Source organism: Lactuca serriola, chromosome 6 (genome assembly GCF_051521515.1).
Source record: "Lactuca serriola cultivar US96UC23 chromosome 6, Lser_US96UC23_V15, whole genome shotgun sequence".
In the NCBI taxonomy this organism is placed as follows: domain Eukaryota; kingdom Viridiplantae; phylum Streptophyta; class Magnoliopsida; order Asterales; family Asteraceae; genus Lactuca; species Lactuca serriola.
In genome coordinates this window covers 23,814,962-23,840,642 of record NC_136413.1, presented here as the reverse complement: position 1 = coordinate 23,840,642, position 25,681 = coordinate 23,814,962, and the positions used below count along the sequence as shown (strand labels likewise).

Sequence of the window (25,681 nt, the reverse complement as noted above, 5' to 3'; positions counted from 1 at the left end):
GAGGAGTAGAGTAGATATGAAGTAAATCAAAATCTTATTATACTTGTGAATTTTGTAATACACATAAATAGGCGAGAACCTGAAACTGATACATGTGTAGATTATATACAACACTAGTCATAGCATCTCTTGCACAGCTGGCATCTGCACATATAAATATAAATATAAATATATAATAAGAGAATCCATCAATCAAACATAACTTCCCATTTGTTTATATTGTGTTTGGCATGCATTAGACTGGGATTAGGATAATGTCAAGTCAACCGGACATACATAAATTGCAAATTTTTGTCCAACCCAAAAACTGTGAAATAATGTCGAAAAGACGTGAATGCCCTCGTCCTCACCATCAAAAACAGTTGTATGAAAGCACGTTCGCTGTTATTAGGAGAAGCATTTGTTGCATCAAGCATTGAGATTGGACCATGGAATTGGAAGCATTGAATTATCTTGCTCATCATGGTTTACTTGGTCAATTTCACCACCAAAAAAGCAAAAATGTTGTTGACTTTGTTGTTTTGATGATGATGATGATGACGACATGGAAATGGAATTATTAGCATCATCATCGATCATGGGCATGGGAATAGGCTCAAAAGTATTGGAGTACGAATCGTTGTGTGAAGAATCTGTGACAACTTGGGAAGACCAAGAATTGTCTAAATCATTGTCATTGCTATCACCACACAATTTCAATGCGTAATTTTGATTATCAACATTCACTGTTACTGTTTGTTCTTGAGAATACCTGCATGTTCCATTTTCAAAACAAATAGGAAAGGAATTATTTCTCTCATTTAATTTTAATGAATACGTCAGCAACCATCAATGTCTAGAAATCCAATGCTCACTTATTTGGTATGATGGAAGGAGCAACATAATAATGGAATGGATCATTACATTTCATTATTCAACTATATATTGTTTTTGATAAATTTAATATCCTCCTACTTTTTGTTCCTACAAATCCTCCTACCCAATTAAATAGTGACATATGTCACTATTTAATTGGGTAGGAGGATTTGTAGGAAGAAACAAAAGTAGGAGGATATTTAATTTCTCATTGTTTTTTATTTCTTATGCATAACTACTACACACCTAACAAAAACTGACAGAAACATACAAAATTATTGTTTTATATAATCAAATTAAGATATACCTCTGCCTCTGCAGTCTGCACTAACAGAAGTTACATATAAATATATTTATATGTTTGTTTCAAATATATTTTGTATATATTTCACAAATAATCTATGAGATTTTCATTCATCATCTTTTAAAACTTTGTTTACTGAAATACAAAAAAAAATATTTATATTAAAGATTTACATAAATAAAACAAAATTTATAGTGGCGATATATCATTCCATTCCTTTAAGGCATGAGAAAAAACACTCATTCCTCATGGAATGAACATCAGCCTAGGAGAAGGAATCACATTCATTCCATTCCTACTTGGTACACAAACATGATTAATAATTCCATTCCGGTTCTGATCTCTCCATACCAAACACTACCTTAGCACAAATGGTTCATGTTTGAGACTACATATAAAAATATAAATAATATCTAACCTCAGTGGGAGAATTTTTTTTTTTTGGGTTATAATATTAATAGTACACTACACAGGTCAATATATTTATGGCAGACCTTTTGTGGTTCTGACATGGTTGACCACTTGACCTAACCATATACAAGTATGTTCATAAACAGTTTTTCTTAATGATAAATGCATAAACAGAAATGGTCCCAAAATGAAAAGAAATTAAGTACCTAAGATCTTTGGTGTTGATACCATACGGAATAGTATCCAGCTGCAACTTTGATCCATTGTTTCCAAAATTATAACTACCTGTCCCCGAATTAGTAGTGATGGGATTCAACGATTTTGCAGTTGCAGATACAGTTGCAGTGCTAATAACATTCTGGTAGCTCCCCCCTTTGGCAGTTGATTGAGATTCCACAGGCTTTCTTGAACGATTACGACCACGGTTCATGTGGCGCTCACAGTATTTTGATTCGTGAAAAGCTTCTTTCGAGCACCTCCACTTTTTACCATCTGTCCTCCGGCACCTCCCTGGCTCAGGATCAAACTTTTTCCCGTAGTACAAACTTAAATTCGTATATCCCACTGCAAATATTTGAATCAAATCAGAAACATATCTATGTATCTGTGCATCGACAATACATTCCAGAAAACGTAATTCAAACTTACAGGCAGGATGATGGAGCAACTTAGCAGATAGAGCCTCGAAGCTCCGTCTAATCGGCAAAACAAGGTCAGAAGGGACAGGCACCCCCGCCACCAAGTACTTATATATTAAAGCTTGATGCTCCAGCTCCTGCCACTGAACCGCCGTGAATGGTGCCCTGTACCAGTCTCCGCCACCACCACTTACCGCCACTGACTTGCTGCCACTCATCTCCCTCCCCAAACAACTAGTTACTCGTTTCTTTGTATATTAAACTGCAAGAGATATAAATATAGACAAATTACACATCGTGTTCATAATATATATGAACAGGAATGAGGGTAAAGGTATATAGAAGGTTTTACCTCTCAAGGAAAGCATCTAGGGTTTGGTCGTGATGGGGGGTAATAACTGAATACAAACAGGAAATGGAATTTACAAATAGGAGGGCGGTGGAAAGTTTACAAAAATGAAGTAAAATGTAAAAGTGAAATATATAAGGTACCCTTAATTTTTATTTTATAATTAAAAATATATTTATTATCTATTTTTATTTATATTTATAATATATAATTTATAATCTATGATTATATATATATATATATATATATATATATATATATATATATATATATAATCTTATTATTTCTAAAAATAAATTGAATATAATAATATTTTTTTAAGACGGCCAAACCATAAAGCTAATTGTACAACTAACTCACTAATAAAATAATATTAAAATTTATACTTAACCCTATTTAGATTAAATGGTACAAAAAAAACAATATAAATATACAAGTATCCAACACACTATATAGAAGATATTATTTTGATTTTGATCCGGTCATCATTTCCTTCTTATTTTTAGCTTATCTTGACATAATCCTCTTCAAATTTGAACAAGTGAATTTCATTTAATTCGCAGGTCTTAATTCCTATTTAATTGACAACTCAAAAAAGACACATTTAACATTGTTGATCCATACATGTTTGCTGAAGCATAACATATTAACATTACTACATTATTACCATTAGTTTTATAATTTACTTTAGAGTTATAACTTATACACTATATAAAACAAATTTATTAATAAAATAATATTATACTTTTAAATCATCCAAATAAGTAAGCTATGGTTAAAATCATTAATGTATAAACAAGATGACTTTGTATTTAGAATACCAAATAGAAAAAAACATGGCCTTATATTGTAGAAATGATAAGTTGTAATTCAAATTTTAAACTTCATTTGGAAATGTACATCCCGGTATTTTATTATTGACCAAGGAAGCCTCATATCTCGGCCCATCCCCAATTTTAGTTGAAATTAAGTTAAACGATATATTACAGGGAAAAAGCAAATCATTCTCTCATTCCTTCTCGTTAAAACCTAGGAACCCACATTCACCCTTCAACCTCCTCCCCTATCCATCATTTATCATCACCATAACCACCAAATGAAGTCAACACCACATTGTCATCACCTCCTCTTTTCTGGTGAGTTTCTGAGAAAACTACTTAATACACAAACAATTCGATGGCCTCCAAGTAAAATATCACATACTCTTTTTCTTACCTCGTCTCTTTTTCTCATCTTTGTCTCCTCAACACTGGAAGTTTTAACTCAATACGTGAGTGTTTGCTCACAGATCCCAAATTTCTTTTCTTGTTTTCTTTCATATAGATGACCATGAAAAAGAATACAAATCTTGGAAAACATGAAACACCTTCATCTCCACATGAGTTTTTCCCATCCGGAATCGAATAATCTAGAAAAGACTACCAGGTAATGAAGTTGCGCTTATCCAATCATGTTTTTTTTGTTAAATATATGTTATTTTATGCCTTATTAATTTTAATTTAGTTTGTTGTTTTTCTCTATCGTTTTCCTGATTTTCTTGAGTTTTTTTTCTTTTTTTTGTTGTAGAAGATGCAAAGAATCAACCTGATCAAATTAAAAAAAATAATCAACTTCTCTACTTCTCTCTCTCTCTCTGCGTGTGTGTGTGTGAGAGAGAGAGAGAGAGAGTGTTTGTATGGATATATTTTTTTAGGTATAGACATTCTAATTTTGTTGTTGTTCTGGTTGACGGTAATATGTTTTTGGAACAGATGAGCTTCTGAGCTGGAGGAAGTTGAATATATGGGTGATGCAATGCTCAATATAATTTGGGTTGTAATTTAAGAATAAAGGTTAGCCTTTTTACATAATTATATTCATTTTTCTCTCTATTTTAATGACTTTGTGATACTTCAAGTTTCCATAAACTAATTTATACACATAATGAGCATGTTGACACGTATAAATAAGCTTTTTTATTATCCAGAGAAGGCATGCAGTAGACCATGTATGTCACTAAAAACACAATCACCGGTGATGCTTTTTCTTAAATTTTTTTCTCAACTTATTTATTTGGGCTTGATGTGTGTATGTTTTTGTTGCAAGAGGATGCTTTTCACCTTCTGTTTGTTGTTTATTTGACAGGGAACTACATAAAAAATTAATCTATCTCATCAACATTATGGTGTTTTCGTAAAACTTCATAGAAGGTATAAAAGAGTTCATAGTTTTTCTCCCAAAGAATGCGAGGTACCTAGGCTCTATAAGTTTGATAATGTTACCTGATCAGTGTTACTTCCTGATCAGATCGATTTCAAGTTGTTTTCTGGTTGTTTGGTATAGGTTCGATTTTGAAGAATGTCATTTATATTTTTAGGTTTAAAAAACATACGGTTTGTAGATTTAGGTTGTTGAGTTCAAGCTTAAGGATATGCCTAGGGGAAGACTAAAAAAACTTACATGGTTCTATCAAAATCCTCAAATCAGGTCCTATTTTTATGATCAAGATTTTCAAAATGATGAATTTAGCAAAGAGGATGTCTCAAACTTGCAGGAATCAAAGCCATCTCAAAGGAAGAATCACAACTTTTAAAGATCTGGTTCTTTAGCTAGACATGGAATGTGGTTTTTTAAAGGTTTGTTTGATTTACTAAAACGACCTTGAGCGACTATTTTTGTGGGTTATAATCGTTTGTGTTTGTTGGAAATTAATAGTTTTTATTATGCGTTGTGCGAATATATGGCTAACGATGTATATGTTGGAATGTTATATTATGGTTGTATTTGTAAAAATTTTGTTTGAATACAATGTTAAAGATGTGTTTTTTTTCAAATTATAGTATATTTAGATAGTTGGTTTGACGGATCACGTTTTTTCTTTTCTGTGGACGGTGAACCGAAGTAAAATAGCGGATTTTTTTTTATGTTTTTCTAACTTTGTAGGATTATTTGATTTGGACTTTAAATTTTATATTAGATTACTATTTATAAGTTCTAACTTCAATTAATAATGAACTTTTATAATTAACAAATATCGACCTTAAATTATAATATATTATTATTATATATCTTTTAAACTATAAATAACATTAGGTTATAAATACGTTGAAACAAACCCCCACTCCATGTCTACAACCCATAAACTATTTGTTATCCATCGAAAAGGAAACAGCTCACAAAGCCAAACTATGCAGCCCTTCAAATAGAATGTTTTGAAACCATTCGGCTCGACGAAATTATTCACCGTCGCCGCTTTGCGCGGGTAAACGACTAGTGTATATATATATATATATATATATATATATAGAGAGAGAGAGAGAGAGAGGAATGATCATTTGAAAACCTATAGTTTTCCGAGAACCCGAGAACCAAACAAAGACCGTTAGATCAAAATAATAGAGGGTCAAGATGATCTATGACATTTTTGTAAATAGTTAGAGAAAATAAGACACGGGGGTAAAGAAATTGAAATGAATCAATGTCATTTTAGGAATTATTTTAATTCCCTGATTAAACCTCTCATTTACGTCTCTCTCTCTCTCTCCTCTTTCACGTCATCTTCTTCATCGTATCTCTTCCCTGTTCGTCCTTTCTCAATTGATCGACCACCTATACCTCTACAGACTACTACAAATCCAATGTCATTCATCTCCAAATCATCGATGAATAATCCACGATCCACTATTATTCTTTACTGAAATCAGAAATTCATCATCTCAACTTGATAATCGAGATTTTTACAGGTTCTGATTTGTGTTGACTTCCAATCCATGATACCTAATTTCTAAATCATCTGCAAATAATCAATGAACCAACAAATTGACACCATTCAGCGGGTTAACAGATCTAATCTATTCTGAAACAACCATTGCCAGCTATGAAGGTATTGCTCATGTTTCTGTATTTCAAAGTGAGATCTCTAGTGTGTTTCTGCAATATCAACACACATTGCTTTGTCTAGATGTGTTTGATTTCAAGCAACATTGCTTTGATTTAAAGCTTCCGTCTCAGCTTGTTCGTCACCATCAATGCATCAATGTTGAGCTCATCATTAAGTATACCAGGTGAAATTTTGTTCAATCATTGAAGACTAATTCTTTTTCTTAACCATATGACTTATTTCACATTATAATTTGGAGTTAGTTACAATTTAAGGTGTGTTTTTTGCTTGCTAATATGTTACAGTTTGAGTTTATTTGAAGCGACGAGTTGTATTGCCTATTAGGTGTTTGACAAAATGCCCCAGTGAACTATTGAACAATTCATCTCTAATTATCTTGTCAAATTTTTTTCTCTGTTCTTTGTCGAAGATTAAGTAATGGTAGCCACTCTGATAAGAATTTCAGCAACTTCATTGACTGGATACAGGATACAGATATTTAATATCACTCTAATAATGTTGGTGTTTTTTTATGGGAAATCTGCGAAAAAAGTCCCAAAGTTTTGGGTCAGTTTATGATATAGTCCTAAATTAAATTTCGTTAACGAAAAAGGACAAGAAATTGGGTAATATAATCACTTTAACCCTTTTTACCGTTTCAGCAGGTTACCTCTTCCCTCAGGTTACCTTTTCACATGGAAGTAAGATTGAAGCAAGAATTTGTTGCTTCGTGTGGTAATCTACCATTTGCTCTTCTACAAACACATATATTCAATACATCTCTTATCTCTATCTCTATTGATAATATATGTGTTAAATATGCAGAAAACAACAATAGAGCAAAGAAATTATTAGGTATCATGGGTCTATTCATGGAACAAACATTATAGTCATAGGTCGATCCATGACTCAAATTGCATCTATAAAAGATGTTCAATAATCAAAGAAATTATTAGGTCAATCATGGGTCTATTCAAGAAACCACAAACTGAAGTTTTTTTAAAAGATGCTCTTTATCCCTCTCAAGAAGTTTCTGATATTAGAGGCGTTTTTGAGAAAATGATGAGTTTTGTTAGTGAACTTCAAGTTGTACCTACATCTGTTGTAACTGAAGGACCATTGGAACCAGGTTTGACTAACTCCCGGTCAACAGATGTACCTAAGGATTCTTCAGTTCCATTCCAACTTACCACAACTCAAAACCAATTCCATTGCCATATTGTGACAACCCTTCCCCCATCCCAATTCCATTCGACTTCACCTTCACCTCCACCATTGATGAAACAACCTTCTTCTGTTGTCCCCGTTTCTGCCCTTAAACCACCCCTCAATGTACAAAGAAACATTGGAATCCCATTGCTTCAACCCTTTCCACCTCCCACTCCACCGCCATCACTAACTCCGAATTCCAATTCTGCCCCGTTTTATGGACCACTGACTAGGGAAAAAGTTCGACCAAATCAGTGTTGAGAAGCTTGTAGAACACTATGGAGGGGTTTTTATAGAGGAGTGGGTGACAGGGAAGGTTAATGGAGGGTAACCTAAAATCCTAATTATGAATCAGAATCAGAAAAAAAAAGGAAATTAGACATTAGGAAGATGATGGATTGTTTTGAAGACGAAGAGGATCTAGTGTATATATGGGTTGATTTCAATCACACAATCAACACATTTGAGTAGATCGGTGTTGAGAAGCTTGTAGAACACCACCATCTCCATATCTCCTCCCATAGAACACCACCATCTCACATGTTACCCACCTACAAATCAAATGAGAGGAACTCCATATGGCCTTGGTGAACAAACGATAGAATAGAGATATATTCTTGTTCATCTTCACAATTTTGGTTACCCACCTGCAAATAAAACGAGAGAAAGAGAGGGGGGAGAAGGAGAAACGCATAAGAGAGATTTTAAAGCTTGGGTAACCGGCTAATTAAAGGTTTACCGGTTCAAAGGACTAAAGTGAGTGTAATAGCCAGTAACTCGTCCTTTTTCATTAATGAAATTTAATTTAGGACTAAATCATAAACTGGGGCAAAACTTTGGGGCTTTTTCGTAGATTTCCCTTTTTTTATCAAGATATAAAATAGTAAACACTAAACTCAAGTTTGTATCATATTTTAACTTTTATATTCTTAAAGTTGGCCTAATCTGTTTATATCATATTTCTAATTTTATCTTGTGTCATTTTTATCTAATAAAATAAGGCATGAATGAATATATGCGCATGTACAAATAGTCAAATTCAGGTAAAATTTATGGCAAATCAATTGAAAAAAAAATGGTTGCTTACTTCATGTAGTAAGTCGATGTGACACATTAATTTCAAATTTATGGCAAATAAGCCCTCCATTTTAGGTTCTCTCCAGCAGGTAAATACACAAAACTGGCACCCATTGCATTTGCCTTTTGCTTATTGCAGACACTCTGCAAATAGAAGAACATTCAAAGCAGAATCCAACTGGTGAATCACTGAATCAGATGTAAATAAAAATGTAAATGGAGCCAAATCAAATGTTAACAAACCTGAGCAAGTGAACCTTCAGGGGCAGAAACTCCATAGTACTTCAAAGTGACATATAATTCTTGTATGACGAATCATGAATCTTTTCAGGTAATTTCTGCCTCAGGAGCTGTTAAACATGAAGATGTTGTGGATCAGGTAAAAAAATTGTTCACAAAGCTCGCAGCCAATCCCATGACTACAACACAGTTAGTAGAAAAGGAGCCTGCAATCTTCACTGGATCACGAGTATGCATTATTATTATTATTATCCTTATTTATTATCCATGAAATTAAAAATTCCAAACTGATGAAATTAATAATCAGATTCGTATGAGGGACGATGATATACCTCTTTTAACTTGGTATCTATACATGTACATATTTTTTTTCACATAGTTGCTTACTAACTTGGTATATATACATGTACATCTTTTTTCACATACTAACTTGGTGATTCATTTATGATTCACATATGAATTACATGTGATTCACATGTAATTCACATCTGAATTACATGTGATTCACATGTAATTCACATATAAATTACATGTGATTCACATGTAAATCACATATGAATCACATGTGTCGCACATATAAATCACATATGAATTACATGTGATTTACATGTGAATCACATGTAATTCATATGTGATTTACATATGAACATGTAATTTATATGTGATTTACATGTAAATCACATGTGATTCACAATTCACATATGAATTACATGTGATTCACATGTAAATCACATATATATTTTTGTGAGTGTTTTTGCATCAATCAGATTCTTTTTAATTTTCTTATAGATTTGGAAGAAATTGTGGTGAATATTAAAGAGATGGAAAATGATAAATTGAAGAAAATATGAAAATATTGACACGAAGACATGAAAATGCTTTGAAATTTTGTAGCATTTTTTTTATATTTTATATTGTATCGAATAGAATACTTATTGTATTGTTTTATAAATTAGTAAATAAAATGAGTTTTCTTATGATTTTCTTACAAATATTATAGTATATGAAATATGCATATATGCATTTGTAAAAATATGCATAAATGTACCAAAAATGTTGATTTTTTTTGTTAAAAAAATATAGTATTTTTTAAATATTCCAGTTTTTTATTGATTTTTAAATGATTTTAAAAAAATGCAGTTTTTTTAAAAAAATATTGTTTTCAATTTTTTTTTCAAAAATTCATGTTTTCTATAAAAAACTAAAAAATGTGCACTTTAAAAAAAAACTGAAAAATACTATTTTTAAAAAAATCTGCAAAAAACTGAATTTTTTTTTTCAAAAATTCATGTTTTATTTAAAAAATTAAAAAATCTGCACTTTAAAAAAAATACTTTTTTAAAAAAAGATTCCGAAATTTTGATTTATTATGTAATGTTTTAGACATTTCTATTAATATGTAGAATAACACAAAAAATTAAAGATTAAATGAAATCGATAAGATTACGATCATGCCCTTAATGAATTAGTTTTGATTTAACGCTCCACTTTTAGTTCTCGGGAAACTAACACTCTCAACCGATCTCAACCATATATATATATATATAGGGTTAGGTTCATGAGAGACGGCCTAATTTTGTGAAACCGTAAGACGCAATCCTAGCCACTTATTTAGTAGATAAACAAAAACATTTTTAAAATGCAAAATAATTGAAAATTTTTGAATTTTTTTTTCCAATATTATTTTCGAAATATATATTTTCCAAATTTTTTTTTTTTTTTACATATTCTAGTAGAATATTAGAATATTCTATATATCTGACAAATCTAGTAGATTAATCTAACATTCTAAAAATTACATTAGAATATGTACAGTGTAATATTCTATTAGAATATTTCACATATTAAAAAAAACGGTAATTAATCTGCCACACTTTCAACAAGTACGGCTCTGCTGACCCCAGACCGTGTATCAGCGGTCTTAGACCGCTTAGGCGTCAGCTGAGACTGTGTTGGTGCCTGACGATGCTCCTTCAGCTGCAACTCTATCTCCAAATCACGCCACCTCGCGGCTTCCTGTAGATCCATGAGAGTATCACAACGTTGTGTAGCCACAAACTGTCGTATATCCGTCTTGAGCATACTCAGATAACATGTCATCTGAGACTGCTCTGACACAAACTCCATGCAAAACATAGCTCTCTCAGTGAACATCCGGGTAATCTCCATCACAGACTCTCCATCCTGTTTCAATGTCAAAAACTCTTGAGCAAGCCGCTCCCGTTCCAAGCGCGGAACGTAGCGGGTGCGAAACATATCCCGAAACTGCTCCCAAATAATAGCAACCTAATGATCATCAGAATATGAACCCGTCGTCAATCTCCACCAGTGCTTTGCCCCGAGCCTAAGCAGGTTCAGAGCACACTTGACCTTCTGGTCACCAGGACATGAGCACGTGAAGAAACAACTTTATGTCACTATTAACATCCTACCTGGTCTAATAAATATCTTTCTTCAACACTCCATCAGATTTTCCTTGACCAAATCCACTCAATAGATCTTTAATCTTCACCTATAAAACCTCATTTTCTTCCTCCAAAAACAAACATTTCTCTCTCTCTCTCTCTCTCTCTCTCTCTAAAACTCAAAAATTTCTCCAGGAAGTCTCGAGCTCTTCCCCCATTCTTGGTAAGTTCTTCATTTTACTCCTAAATATTCTACATTCCTTCACACAAACGTGATCATTTCCACAGATATACACATATTTGTTCTTAGGATCTTCAAATCTTCAAGCATCCTTCAAGTGTTCTTGCCTTGAAACTTTTCATCTTCAACCTTCCCTTCTTCAAGAAATCACAGAAGGTGAGTTCATACTCCTACATTTTCATGTTTTCTTCAAGTTTTGAGGGGGGATACAAGTTACAACACCAACACATCTTCTAACTCAAACAACAACTTTCGTCAGAAAAGTTATGGTACATTCACAAACTGTTTTTACCATCTTAAACTTAATATTTTTTCAAAAATGTTCAATATGCAAATAGTTCAGGTTTATACCTTTCTAATGACTAATTGCACACGTTCATACGATTTTTCTACAATTTATGGCGATTTTTACAAAAATGTCTATCATTTCAGCAACGATTTCGGACCAGTCTGCGAATATGGACATTTTCACACTGGTTAGAGACCTCTAAAAATCATAATAAAAATTATGAACAAACTAGACACATTTTCTAAACTCTTAGAGTTTACGGATCTAGTTTTCGACTTACAATGATTTTTCTAAAACAATGACATAACTGTTAAAACTAATAAAAACAGTCTACAAGATTATTAACAATTTGTAACATGTTGAGCAAAGTGTATAACAATGTTTAGCTACATCTTGATTATACTTCATGTTAGTTTACCTTCACGAAATAGAATTAGTCATTCATCATAAGGATTTTTCATTCACTACAAACATTTAGGATAAACTATAATAAGTATAGTTTATGGTACATTAACACAACGAACATACTAAGGAATGTTCCATTTACACTACAAAAAGGATTTCCATTTACACTACACGTAAACTCGTTGAATCAAATTTGTGAGACGTTACTTCATTGTACTCCTTAGGGTATTGGTTAAAGTCCCGTATTATAACCATAGTCTCTTGTAGGGAGAGCATGATACTTGTATATAGATCTATATTGGGACTGACAATCCCGCACCTAAGTTGCATGCAATAGCTAGACCGGCAGGTCTGGGGTGACAAATGTCAAAACATTCCGACGCCCGAAGTACATCGTAACATGCTTACTATGTCAATTGCACAATTATAATAACTCACATAGGGAAACAACGATACATATAGTTTACGGGAATTCTTACATTTACAAGGGTTTTAATTATTTAGAACTGCCTACACTATCATGAGTACGGAAAAATACTTGTACTTTTTGGTCTTTGGGTTTTAAGACTACAATTCATTTTATAAGGAAAATATTGGATTTTTCTTGAGCATACACTACATTTACAACGAAAGGTTTTCAATTCTACATAAAAAAGCTTATGCACTCACCAACTTAATTGTTGACACAATTTCAAAATTACTTGTATTATCAGGTAATCAATGAAAACAGATAACTACCAGGTTTTGAGGATGGAACGCTACGACGTTGGAAAAACCATTTTATCATTATATTGTAATCGATTTTGAAACATGTAACATATGAAACCATGTAACGTTCTCAATTATATTTATGATGGTTGTATTTACTTTGATCGCTATTATACTCGTTGTTATGATACTATACATGAAGTCATCCTCCCTCAGACGTTTCTGCCATCCTTGGTTTGGGGGTGTGACATGGTCCAAGTCAACATTTTGGTTGACTCAACTCGCCGAGTTGGTTCGTCAGCTCGTCGAGGTCCATGATTCAGAGAACCTCGAATTTGCGATCCGACTCGTCGAGTTACCCTCTAACTCACCGAGTTTCTCCTTATGACAAAATCAGGTCTTTCCATTTGAACTCACCGAGTCCTTCCTTGGACTCGTCGAGTCCTCCCTTTACAAAATCAGGACATTTGCTCATAACTTGTCGGGTCCCTCCTAGGACTCGTCGAGTTCTTCAATCTTCTGGTCCAAGAACTATGTCCAACTTGCTGAGTCATCTCCCAGAATCAATGACATCACTCAGAACCAGAAAAAGGTTGGGGAACCACGACCCGACTCGCCGAGTTGCATGAACAACTCGTCAAGTCCCCTATATGCCAATTCCATACAGTCGATTTTTGCTGAGTTCAATGCATCCATTCCATAGATCTGGGATCCTTAGGCTAGCATAACACGTAAAGTTGCTAACTTTATGTGCATGCATGGCGTTATGAAGCTAGAACACCAAAAATAAGCCATAAAGGAGTTCTAATGCATGGGATAGGGCCACAACTCAATAAAGGTGGAAACTTTAAGCTTCCTGAGCTCTAATGTTCCCAGATCTGAAGTCATCACTCTAATATGCACTCAAATCTCGAAATTGAATTTGAAATGGCCCAAAAATGATAATATGCAAGCCTTAAAGAAGATCTGAGTGATGGAAAGCCAAGGTATAAGCTTTATACCTTAAACAAGCTGGAAATGCAACCCAAGCTCTAGATCTACTGCCTTCTTCTTGAATCTCCAAGCCTTTCCTTCCTTCACCAAGCTTCAAATCACAAAAGTGACACAAAATAGCTCAAGAACACTCAAAAGTCGATTAAGGTTTCGTGAATATGGTTTGGAGGTGATGAGGTCTGGAGTGGAGGCCATAAAAGATGTTTAAATGGGGTGCAAACCCTGAAAAATAGGGTTTCACCCTGGCAGCTCTACTCATCGAGTCGAGGCTTTCGACTCGTCGAGTAGATCTCTTAAAGTCTCGTGTCCCATACCCATTCTACTCGACGAGTTTGGGCCCCAACTCGTCGAGTCCCTATGCAAAAATGAACAACTCAATATAAAAATACATACCAGGATCAGGGTGTTACACTCTTGGGTCAATCATAAAGTGTGGTCGGCTTAATACACAATCCCAATCCGGTCATCCAAAATGCGGGTCCCGACACTCCTAAACCCATATATCCAAATTTAGGGTTTTATAAACCCTAATTAAGGTTTCCAACCCAATTAGGCCCAAAATCTAAGTCTTTAGATCAATTAGGATTTCATTAGGCCCACTAGGGTTTCATAAGTCGGGCACCACCCACTACCATCTCGGTTAGTGGTGGTTAACGGCGGATCACGGCGGCTCTCGGTGGTGGTTATTGTTCTAGTCCAATTATTTCCAAGCATCACAAAAGCAAACTAATCATAAGCAAAAACACACCGCCACCCAACACGGCGGCTGGTGGCGGCAGGAGGCGACAGCCGCCACCTCACGGTGGTGGTTATGAGTTTTCTTGATTATACTAGCATCGATTACAATTTACAATGCAAAATCCCAAATAACATACACACACACTAAGATAAACACACATACACATCCACCATTATGGTGGTCGGTGGTGGTACATGGTGACAGCCACCACCTCACGGTGGTGCGGTGGCTTTTTCGTGAACTCCGGCCAAACAAAACACCATAAACGACATGCACAACAGCAGAAGAGACATACACGTGTGTCTTTGCTTGAAAAGAGAACCCAACACCCACCTGTGGTGGGTGGCGACGACAGTGGGCGAAACAACCGACAACAGCGGCGCTTACGGCGTTTCACATCGGCAACAAGAGGCTAGCGTCCAACGACCGCTCTATTTTCAATGGGTATGGGAAGAGACGAAGGTTGACCCGAATGGAACGATGTCCTAATGCAAGTTTCGCCCTCAGCCACCGCGGAATGGCGACTACGAAGTTATCCTGGGTTCCCGACTGTGGTGGTGGCGCTTCGATGGCGAAGTAGTGGATGGCGGAGCAACAATGAACTGATGGAGAAGAAAGGATGAAGTGAATGATAGCAGCATCAGCGACAGAAGGCAGAAATAGATGATGACGGAGGAGGGTGGCAACGGACGTCATGAAACCTCGTCGGCGGTCTTCAACGGAATGAATGCAACAGTTGTTCTCAGCTTCGACGTCGGCGATGCATCAGCGGTATCCGGGGATCATGGTGGCAATATGGCGGCTGGAGGAGTGGAGGGATAAGGGTGGCGGCTGGTGTGTTGCGGCTAGGGTTAGGGTTTGATAACCAGTGGTGCTAGGGTTATATACCCGGTATTACGAAACTTCACCCCATAATGACAGTAATGGTCCCTCCCCCATAAGAATCTTTCCAAAAGAAGTCCATAATTTACCATTTAACCCCACATTCTGAAATCCATTATATATCAAGTCCGAAATTTACCAAGCAACCCCTCCCTCTATGAATTGTTTTCAATTGAAGTCATTATGTTACCAAATGGCCCATCCTCTACCAAAACCTTTTCAACTTAGGTCCCGAATTTACTCTTTAGTCCCTGCTTCCATAAATCCTTTCATATCAAGTCCATACTTACTAAACACCCCCTGTCTTCTAAAAATCTTTACAAAATAAATCTCGGAACTTACACTTTTAACCCCCCAACTTCTAAAACTATGACAGTTAACTCCTCAAGACCAACACCTTGCTATATAATTATTGATTTTAGGACTACTATTTATTCATTTATTTGTTTATTTATTTATTTAATAAACATAGCTAACCCAACACAACCAATGAAATAAACGGGTTAGTGGGTTGGTGAGTCAGAAATCTCAACCCAAACCCGTTTATTTTCGTGTCAGGTTCGTATTGGGTTACAAGTTGGGACGAGGATTGCCACCCCTAGATTGAACATATGGGAGTACAAGACACACTTTTGAACAACTCCTAACCCCTTTGTTTATAGACTAGAAAGGTAGGACGAATATACAAGACCATACTTAAGGTTTTTTTAGAATGGCGACGGTATATTAAAGAAAAAACAAAACTAGCAAGATGCTAGAACAAAGAATTACAAGAAACAATTTAGCAAAGGAGAACAACACCATTGATGCCAATCAATGTTCTCAAAAATAGACCTATTATTAATCCAATTAAAAGTGAAGCTTTGAATGTTATCCACAATCTTTAAGGGGCTCACTCTAACTTTCTTGAAAATGAGCTAATTTCTAGCCTTCCATATAAGCCACAGAGACCATCGAAAGCCTAAGGAGGGAAAACCTTTTGTTACGAAGAGGAGAGTCGAGCAACAAGAGCAGATCACTTATATTGACCGAAATATGGGGAAAGATAGACGACCACGAAACCAACCAATTCCAAATTACTTTAGCAAAGTTACATCCAAAGAAAACGTGATCGACATAGTCGATATTCATGTTGCAGAAACAATATAAATTCGAAGCAACCTGCACTCCCCTCCTAATAAGATTCGAAGAAAGAGGAATCTTGTTCTTAAGCAACCGCCAAGCAAAACAATTAACTTTTAACGAGATCCACTGGACCTAAACAAAACTCGAATTAGTAACACACGGATCAATGTCAGCCACCACACTCCTCAAAGACTTATGCTTAAGTATGGGGGCATAAAAATATCAGTAACACACGAATCAATGTCAGCCACCAAACTCCTCAAATACTTATGCTTAAGTATGGGGACATAAAAATATCAATCTTCAAAAAGCTTAACGTTATGACTATCTTCGTATCAATATTCATCACCATCTTCACAGAAGTTATATAATCTTCGTATCATAAAAAACACATCATTACATGTGTAAAAACATTTAAAAATGTATAAAAAAAACTTATCTTTACATGTATTAAAAACGTTTTTAAAGTTTTTTTTTTATTTAAATATTTTATACATGTATTTAATAATACGTATAAATATGTTTAAATGAGAAAAAAACTTTAAAAACGTTTTTTAAGATGTAAAAGTATATACAAATGTTTTCCATATGTATTTTGGATTAATTTACAAAATAGTTATAATATGTTGGTTTTTGCAAAAAAATCAGTAATATTTTAGATCATTTTACGAAATAGACTCTAATTAATTTAATTAATCTCTTACTCAGACCGGAAAAATATCAAAATGCAGCATTTTAATGGTTTTTCAAATTTTTATATAAAAAAATTTATTTAAAAATACTTGGTAAACCAGCCCAAAATATGATTTCGCTTTTATTTATAAATTTCCAAAACCAAATTAATTTATATTCATTTGGCCCTCTTCGTCCTTTATCGTTCCCAATCCATATATCTCTAGTGTCTACGACGCTAACCTAACCTAACCCATCATCTATCTATCGTCTTCTCGCGAACGCCGAAAACCATACCATATTCTCCATCCATTCGCAGAGCAATAATGGTGTGCATACGCAAAGCAACGATGGATGACCTGTTTGCAATGCAGGCCTGCAACCTCTTCTGTCTCCCTGAGAACTACCAAATGAAATACTACTTCTATCACATCCTCTCTTGGCCCCAGCTCCTCCACGTCGCCGAGGATTACGGCGGAAAGATCGTTGGATACGTGCTTGCCAAGATGGAAGAAGAGACCACGGAGTGTCACGGCCACATCACTTCCCTCGCCGTTCTCCGTACGCACCGTAAGTTAGGGCTTGCGACAAAGCTCATGACCGCTTCACAGAACGCCATGGAACAGGTTCGTTTTTTCAAATTCAGATTTAATTTTTTCTTTGTGTTCAATTCCAATAAATTCGATCATACTTGATCTTTATTGTTTCGCTTTAGGTTTTATACGTAGGGCTTCTGTACATACCTAGGTGTTCAATTAACATCCTATTTGATCGCATCTGTTAGTAAAACTGTCTTCTAGATTCCTGTGAGCTCTAAATCAACGAATCATGTTATTTTTTGTTTTGGCATTTATACAATTGAACATTCCTTCCATCTGAACTCTGAAGATCAAATAACAGAAGAAACGACACATCATTTATTATATTTATATCTGTAGTGAAATTTAGTGCGTTTTACAAGTATAGTATTATACTTTGATTATGCTTTCTGGAATCGAGTTAAGTTTTCTTGTGATTACAAGTACACACAGGTCTGTATAATCGTACCTTGATGTGTTTCTCCATTATATGTGAGTGATTTATGTATTATATTGTGTTGTGAATACTAGGTGTTTGGTGCGGAGTATGTGTCACTGCACGTGAGGAAGAGTAACCGTGCAGCGTTCCATTTGTACACAGAGACACTTGGATACCAGATCCATGACATAGAGGCAAAGTATTATGCAGATGGAGAGGATGCATATGATATGAGGAAGCAGTTGAAGGGGAAGAATCAGCATCAGCATCAACATCAACATCAGCACCATCATCACCACCATCATGCTGGTGGTTGCTGCTCTGGAGATGCAAAAGCTGAATGAAGAAGGAAGGTATGATTTAGTTGTAAAAGGATGGTTGTCATGATTGCAGAGTCACTTGTTTCTGTACACTTGGTATTTGAATTTGAGGCAGGCAAGCTGTCGAGGAACTTTATGCTAATGTGCATTTTTTATTGTTAGTGTTGGTTTGGTGCCATATGTTTTTCAATAAAAAAGCTGATAATGTTGTGGTTTCTTGCTGAAACTGAGTCCTTTACTAATATGTTTTGTGGTGGTGTGTTTAACATGGATGTAAATTTATTTGTGATGTTGTTGAGGAGAAGACATCTTTTGCAGATGAGTGATTGAGAGTGAATCCATGTCCCACCTTTTTCGGTGGGTCTCATGGATACCAAATGTACTACAATTTGTTTTTGTCATGGGGCTTATGTGGATCCTTGCTCACCATCTATCTAATTGATCAAATTCATTTGATTTATCTAATGAATCTATATGACCATTTTGATATGCCCATATGACCCATTCATCTAATCCACCTCTTGATGCATCCAGGCAATCCATTCATATATTCCGTCTAATGGGTCCATCTAACCTATCTAATTGGCCTGTCTATCCACTACACCAGTCTATCTCTATTTGGTCCATCTAATCAATCGTGTCATCCATCTATTTGTTGATCTATTTGATCCGATTCCATCCATCCATATGATCCATTTACTCAATACATCAATTTAGCCATCCATCTATCCCCATGTACACCGGATCCATCCATTGCCCCATTCTATTTATTAATTCATAAATCCATCATTTATTAATTCACCAATCCGTCCATTGCTCCATTCTATTTATTAATTCATCAATCCATCCAATGCTCCATTCTATCCGTTCACTCACCAGTTCATCCATCAATATGGTCCATCTAATTTGTCCATTTGATCCACCCACCTAATCGGTCAATTGCCCATTCTCCAAGCCGTAATCCGTCCATCCAATTTATGCATTCGACTAATCAACTATCGATTCATCTAATCGAATGTTCCATGTAATCCATTCAATAATTTGATCCTTCTACCCATCTGTTCTAAATCTATCCACTCAATCCATCTATTTAGATCCATAAAATTAATCCATTAGTATGATTAACCTATCTAATCTATCTATCAAATCCATCAAATATATCCATTGAATCTACCCATCCTAAAAATCCGGTCGATCCATCAAATTAGAAGGATAATGTACCAGCTTAAAATTTAAGACTAGATTCTTAAAGTAATAAAGTAAATAAATGAAAAATTATTTATATAGTTAAATCATCAAGGGATAATCATATCATTAGTTGATATGAAGTTTATGAAGTTAGAAATGAAAATAGTAACATTTTAAAATTAAATGGCCAAAAGTGTAAAGTTGGCAAAGTAAGTTGACCAAAGGGTTGATTCAACTAATGGAATGGACTACAAAAGATATATAATGGATGAAAGACTTTTTATGTCAAAACTTGAGTTAAAATCACAAATATTGAGGTTTGGGGGATTTTGACCAAAAGATATAAACTTGAGGGACCAAGTGTGAAAAAGTGAGAAATAAGATGCACACACTCTTTTCTTATGTAGGAAGAAAGAGTTTGAGCTCTAAAAAAACCTCTCTAATGGCAATTCTTCATCCCTTCTCTGCCTAGGCTTGATTCAAGTGAGGAATTGAAACATCCAAGCAAAGAAAGGAAGGAACAAAGGCTTATAATGTATAATTTCTTCCCACCTTAGTCTATAGATCGATCTTGTGAAGTGGGTAAAACACCAATGTTGAATTTTATGAGATACAATTATTAGGGTTTGGTTTTCTAACCTCCCTTAAGTGGTTTCTATGGTTCTAATCTCAATCCAATCATCTCATTAATGGATTTGATGATTTTGATAAAAAGCTTTATGAACCCTAGAAATCTAAATTGGGGATAATACAATTGATGATGAAATGAGATTGGTTTCTATAACCTATTTATTTGTTAGCAACAAATCCAATGGGAATGCTCAAATTCATCAATGATGGTAGAATCAAATGTAAATATGGATTTGTGTTGTTTTGGAGGAAATAGTGATGAAAAAGATAGATTCCCTTGTAGTTGATCATTTGATGAGTATATGATACTAAAAAACATGGGTTGATACTAATAATATGATTTAAATGCAAATCATGAAGACTTGAATGATCTTCAGTTGAATTTATGGAGTATTTGATTATAAGGGCATTTTGGGAATTTGCAATGGAATTGGATAATCCTTTGTTGTTAAGAGATTAGTATGGGATTAGATTGGGTTAGAGCATGTTTTATGCACTTTACAACACCCAATGATGTATTAAATGCTTTAAGGGGTAAGTCATATAGGTTGAAAAGTGTTCTTGAACAATGTGAACTCTTAACCCTTTCAATGGAGTGTTTATGAGCATTTGAAGTGTAATGGTGGAAGTGAGGATTCCATAGCTAAATTAAACACTTACAATGGGATTGATTGTGGTTTTATGTACTTAACAACATACACATAAGTATTCAATGAATTAGGAACAAATTATGAGAGTTTTAGAATGTATAATAAAAAACTAGACTAATTAAACCTTCATTTAAGCTTATGGATCATCATATTGCTCAAACTATGATATCCTCGTAACAGGATACAGAAGAATCTATCGGGGTGACGCCACCCCTTCACAAGATAGATTGCCTAATGGAAATGATACCTTGGTGGACTGATTTTGTTCTTTCCACCTTGGTATGAACTTGGGGATATTGCTAGGCCCTATGTATAAAAATGGCAACGGTTCACACCAGAATTATCCCTTAATGAAAGAAGAATGAAATGTGAAAAAAATGTCTTTTGAGTTATCTTATGACTAATGAAATGTTTTGATATGGAGCAAAATGTGGAAAATATCTATTTAGAATATGTTTTGCAAAGATGAAATGTTTTTGATGAAAATATGATAAATGTTTCGGGTCATAAATCTGCATAGCTCATGAGACATTATTGTCTTACATATCTCTTTTTAATGCCATGTATCTCAGGTTATATGCAAGGATAGAATGCTGTCTGATAGAAGCTAAATGATGTGTCATGATAAATGTAATGGAATTTGTTAAGTTCTTTAATATTGGTATCAATGTAATTCATATTTGTTTGCTATGGTTGTATGTTGTTTAATGGTAACACTCAAGGTTTTACATATTTGATGGATACAATAAATATATGGATTATATGGTTGGATCAATAGAATTGATGAATGATTCACTTATTAGACGAATAAGGTCGATTAGTCGATTAAATAGAGTATATAGATGGACCGAATGTATATATATATATATATATATATATATATATATATATATATATATATATATATATATATATATATATATGAGTTAAATAGATCGATCAGATGGATTAAATCAACAAATCATTTAAATATATTACAAATTCAATACATATGGTGGATCCAATATTTTTGTCTCATTGATATTAGTCGTCTTGTCCTAACCTTTTTGGATGGAACCTACCGACACCAGTCAACCGTCACAATTTTGTCTTATTGGCATGTGTTACATTCTTTATTCCACCTTTTTGGATGAAACAAAAAAGTTACAAAGTTTGTCATTTGTCCCACCTTTTTTAAAGGGACAAAAAGTTAGTGTTTTTGTCCCATTAACATGTGTGTCGATTGTTGGTAGAGCCTCATGTTGTCATTAAAATATTACGCCGGGATAACTTACATGTAAAATAATTTGTTTTAAGATGTAAATTTATTTATGTCGGTTTTGCTTGGTTAATTGGGAGCAATCCCAGAGTGAAGGCTGAAGTAAAATCAATGTACAACAAGCAATAGAAACCACCCCTTGGTGACTTGGTAATGAAATAATGAACATGAAAAGGTTGTAAGCATTTGCCATTGACATCTCCACTAAAATCAAAACATACAAGTATTATACCCGAGTGTGACATTGGCTCAAATCCTCATGTAATCTGGAAGTGTTGTTATGGTTAACAACTAAGCATCAAAGGTTGGATCTTGAATGAATGATATAGTAACATGAACATCCATAAGGCTTTGCTTCCTAATCTCTGGTTTTAGCTTTGAGAATCACAGAACTGAGAGTAATCACATTGGCATGGTCCTTTTCTCACCTACACAAACAAACATAAAACATTTCTACTAACATCCAACAACAATATTATGATCACGTTTCAAATTCACCATGAGGATGAGCAGAAGGGCGTTCAAGTCTTTTTACACATGTCAATGGATGGTTATAGTTGACATACCTTGCGAAATGTGAAGGATACTCTTCTTGAACCCCTTCTAATCACGGCATCCTTCACCTTGTCAACCTACCATACAAATTGTCAAGGAAAATATCCAACAATTAAGATTCTCAGCCTACTTAATGACTATAACACACAACAAAATTTAAAGTTACATAGTAGAATCATATCACAAGAACATGCAAATTAATAAAAAACTGAAATCTTGCAAGATGTACCTTATGGTGTGGAATATAATGTTGCCAAGCATATCTTCCCTCTCCAGAAAGCAACAACATTGATCGAGGAGGCAGATAAATTGCCCTTCTTCTAGAATTTGACCTTTCCTTATCTCTATCATCAGACCCTCTAAACTCCATAATGCAAGGCCCTGATAAAGAAAGGCTGTAAATTGATCCCTCAAATGCTGAATGGGTATCTATATGTGGGGATAAACCCACACCCGTTGGGTATTCATTTACCTGTAATTTAAAACTTTATAAATCATTACAAAAAATGGGAACACAACACAAGGGCTTCATAGCAGTTATTTACTTATTATATACTAGTAAAAATTACCGTTAATTGGTCTAATGATACATCTGCAGCTTCATCAAGCTTCTTAAAGACAGGAATTTTTTCAAGTATACAATCAACAAATGATGGAAGGTTACCCAATCGATGTTGTGTATTAACATTCCTTATCTACACCCGTAAAGATTATAAACATTATTTCATGACAACTTTTAAGCAATTAAAAATAAATATTTGTACAACTCACATCATAACAAAACTCATAACCGTAGTGTTGAACCCTTCTCTTTGCAAGACTATGCCAAGGCCTCTCATCAACAGCAGCAAGTAATTGCTGAAAATGTAAAATAGAAAAGTAAAGTGCTTTGATCAAAAAACTGAAGGTTTAATCCCTAATAGAAAGAAAAGGAAGTAGGCTGCTTTTTTTTGCATTTAGCCCTATATTTATATATACAAATTAAGTAAGGATCATTCACCTCCTCTTCTTGAGCTGAAACAAAGTCATGAATCAAGTAGATGCCAGGAATATTCAACTCTGATGCTTCTAAACACACCTCAACTGAATCAGTAGCCACAACCTATCAACAAAATTGGCAATCTTTAAGATCCATTCATAATACATTTGTTGGAATTATGGAAACATTAATTGTGAATACCTGCAATTGTGGTCTTTGCACAGAGTAAAGGATGTGAAGAGAACGACCACCAAGATCAGGACATGGACACCTGTCCAATGCTTTAAGTGCTGATTGGGCAGAATTTTCATCATAATAACAGACAATAACACGAGAGCCACTCTCATCAGCAGGGTATACTCCTTTTACTGTTCCAAATTTACTGAATGCTGATGTGATAGAATCTATAGTAAGTCCAACAGCTGGACCACAGTTGGCAACATAAAGGTTACAACATAATTCATCATCATGTCCCCTAGGTCGTGTAAATTTTGGCAACCCCATTAATCTGCAAATGATTAAGAACGTAACTCAGTTTTAAGAATTCTAATAGGATAGTTTTCTTTTTTGTAGGAAAACAATGCAGTCTGTTTTTCTTCCTTGAATAGATTCCATATTCTCGAATTTACAAAGATCAAGTATACAAGTAACTACGTTTGGTAAACTCGGGGGCATGGATTTACTTTAGACAAAATTGTAGAATTGAAGGAGTTGCACAATGCATCAGTAAAAAAGTATTTCCAATTTTTATTGCCATAAGACTGGAACCTAATGATCTGAACAAGAAATAGAAAGCATACAATTATCAGAAAAAAGGTCGGGATTAGGGTCAATGCTAATGGAACCACTATCTCCCCCCACGGATTTCAATCAAGTCAGAAAAAAAATAATATACAACAAATGGGAAACGCGAAGAAACAAACAAGGTGAAGAAAATCACTGAATGGAAGCAAATAAGACAGGATTCCAGTTTGAGACTAAAAGTCTAAAATAGTTCTTAAAAGTCACCTATTAATTCAAAATCAATTAGCTTGTGAGAGAATCTCAAACCTGCAGGCGCTTGCGTTATCAAAAACGAAAAATTGTGGTCAGAGCTCAAAAATTTAGAACCTTCTCGGCGTTAAAACATGAGGCAGCTGCTCCTCCTCCGTTCCTCCCACCGGCGATATCTGTATGCAGGTAATCTCTTTTTGGGCCTTCCGATGAGATAGTCAGTTGATACTTCCAGTTTCATGACTTCTTTCAAGTTTCAAGTTTCATAGTACGTTGGGCTAAAGTCGTAGTCCTGGGCCTAGAGACAGGTGGATAAAACCCGGATTATTTTATCTGGATCCGATAAAATTGGAAAATTTCCATTTCGGATTCTGATAATCCCTTCCAAAAATTTTGGTTCGTAATTATCAAATCTGAATAATAAGGCGGATCAATCTATCCAGGTTTTCTGAAGATTTTCGGTTTTTGTATATAGATTTTATTGGTTTCTTTTCAAATAAAAAAATTCAGTTTCATATTATAGATATAAGAGGGTGTTTGGGATAAAAACTAACTTTTGATTTTTTATTTTTCCAAAAAGTCAAAAAAGTTGAAAAAATATATGAAAAGTTAAAAAGATCTTTTGAAAACAACTTTTGTGCAAGAGAAAAGAAGTTGATTCAAGTCACAAAATCTGACTTTTGAGACTTT

General features: G+C 34.5%; 3 protein-coding genes across 6 annotated transcripts; 1 reads left to right on the top strand and 2 right to left on the bottom strand.

Annotated features, from left to right (window-relative positions):
* Positions 1-17: 17 nt before the first annotated feature.
* LOC145056596 (growth-regulating factor 3-like) lies at positions 18-2,648 on the bottom strand. 2 transcript variants are annotated; one of them, XR_013685836.1, is made up of 5 exons: positions 2,561-2,648; positions 2,219-2,470; positions 1,777-2,134; positions 351-751; positions 18-144 (listed from the first exon to the last, which is right to left on the bottom strand). XR_013685836.1 is itself a non-coding variant. In XM_079004292.1 (4 exons), the coding sequence occupies exons 2-4, from the start codon at positions 2,424-2,426 to the stop codon at positions 409-411; spliced, it is 909 nt and encodes a 302-aa protein (XP_078860418.1). In that variant the 5' UTR covers positions 2,427-2,470; positions 2,561-2,648; the 3' UTR covers positions 152-408. The 2 variants fall into 2 exon arrangements, 1 of the variants encoding a protein (XP_078860418.1); XM_079004292.1 differs by lacking the exon at positions 18-144 and having other exon boundaries at positions 152-751.
* Positions 2,649-17,593: 14,945 nt separating this feature from the next.
* LOC145058451 (N-terminal acetyltransferase A complex catalytic subunit NAA10-like) lies at positions 17,594-18,964 on the top strand. Its single transcript, XM_079006357.1, has 2 exons — positions 17,594-18,027; positions 18,511-18,964. The coding sequence occupies exons 1-2, from the start codon at positions 17,728-17,730 to the stop codon at positions 18,760-18,762; spliced, it is 552 nt and encodes a 183-aa protein (XP_078862483.1). The 5' UTR covers positions 17,594-17,727; the 3' UTR covers positions 18,763-18,964.
* A 3,624-nt stretch (positions 18,965-22,588) lies between these two features.
* Positions 22,589-25,245, bottom strand: TRM9 (RNA-binding (RRM/RBD/RNP motifs) family protein). Of its 3 annotated transcripts, none has more exons than XM_079006790.1 (8): positions 25,109-25,245; positions 24,200-24,506; positions 24,020-24,121; positions 23,791-23,877; positions 23,589-23,714; positions 23,249-23,491; positions 23,031-23,096; positions 22,589-22,892 (listed from the first exon to the last, which is right to left on the bottom strand). In XM_079006790.1, the coding sequence occupies exons 2-8, from the start codon at positions 24,500-24,502 to the stop codon at positions 22,836-22,838; spliced, it is 984 nt and encodes a 327-aa protein (XP_078862916.1). In that variant the 5' UTR covers positions 24,503-24,506; positions 25,109-25,245; the 3' UTR covers positions 22,589-22,835. The 3 variants fall into 3 exon arrangements, with proteins under 3 accessions (XP_078862916.1, XP_078862915.1, XP_078862914.1); XM_079006789.1 differs by having other exon boundaries at positions 25,049-25,227; XM_079006788.1 differs by lacking the exon at positions 25,109-25,245 and adding an exon at positions 24,682-25,007.
* Between the last annotated feature and the right edge of the window lie 436 nt (positions 25,246-25,681).